Below are 1,093 nucleotides of genomic sequence, written 5' to 3' on the forward strand. Positions count from 1 at the left end.
GCCCAGGGCCCGGTGAATGCGCAGCCCTTGGGGGCCGAGGCAGGGGTGGCTGCATCTGCCTCGGCCTCCTCCCCCACAGTGTCGTCCTTAGGCACTGGGGAGTCCTTGCCCCAGGAAGCGCTGAATGAGATGATAGCTAGCCTAATGCAGTTCCTGCTCCTCAAGTGTCGAGCCAAGGAGCCGACCTCCCAGGCGGAAATGCTGAATAGGGTCCTCAGGGATAACCAGGAGTACTTCCCGGTGGTCTTCAGCCAAGCCTCGCAGTGCCTGCAGCTGGTCTTTGGCGTGGAAGTGAAGGAGGTGGACCCCAGGGAGCACATCTACATCATGGTCCCCATCCTGGGCCTCACCTGCAACGCAATGCTGAGCAGTGGGCAGAGCATCCCCAAGGCCGGCCTCCTGGTGCTGGTCCTCATCCTGATCATGCGGAATGGATACCGTGCCCCTGAGGAGAAGGTCTGGGGAGCACTCAGCAGATTGGGTGTGTGTGCCGGGAGTGTGCACTGCATCTTTGGGGAGCCCAGGACACTTCTGACCCACGTGTGGGTGCACGAGGGGTACCTGGAGTACCGGCAGGTGCCTTACAGCCACCCTGCTTGCTATGAGTTCCTGTGGGGTCCCCGGGCTTATGCGGAGACCAGCAAGCGGGAAATCATGGCATTTCTGCTCAGGGTCAAACAAAGGGCTTTGAGGGCCTTCCCACTGCAGTCTGCAGAGGCTGCGAGGGAGGATGATGAGGCAGACTGAGCCAGAGCAGCATCCAGGTGACCCTTCGCTCTGAGATTGAAGAGGGAGCGGTCAGCCTTCTCAGAAGTGAGGGCCTGGGGCAGTTTGGGGAACCAGTGTGTAGCTTCATTGCATTTGTTTTCTGTATGATGACATGGAGAGTCACCAGTTATCCTTAGAAAATTTTCAAACTTTGATTGTTTTCATAGAATGCTAAATAAACTTCAGTGTCGTAGCTTCGTGAATGATGCTGGTCACAGTGCATTTGCGCTTACCCAGTTTGTGAGCAAGAGTTTTGCTGTTTTGTAAAAGATTGGAAACTCTTCCATTGTATTTTGTGGTCCTGAACAGGATGCAGTGGAATTGG

The 1,093-nt window shown here is 55.7% G+C and overlaps 1 protein-coding gene across 1 annotated transcript; it reads left to right on the forward strand.

The window, feature by feature from the left end:
* Nucleotides 1-6: 6 nt before the first annotated feature.
* Nucleotides 7-971, forward strand: LOC120860141 (melanoma-associated antigen 10-like). Its single transcript, XM_040235948.1, has one exon. The coding sequence runs from the start codon at nucleotides 130-132 to the stop codon at nucleotides 745-747; it is 618 nt and encodes a 205-aa protein (XP_040091882.1). The 5' UTR covers nucleotides 7-129; the 3' UTR covers nucleotides 748-971.
* The last annotated feature ends 122 nt before the right edge of the window (nucleotides 972-1,093 follow it).

The sequence above is a fragment of the Oryx dammah genome, unplaced genomic scaffold (assembly GCF_014754425.2).
Source record: "Oryx dammah isolate SB20612 unplaced genomic scaffold, SCBI_Odam_1.1 HiC_scaffold_10271, whole genome shotgun sequence".
In the NCBI taxonomy this organism is placed as follows: domain Eukaryota; kingdom Metazoa; phylum Chordata; class Mammalia; order Artiodactyla; family Bovidae; genus Oryx; species Oryx dammah.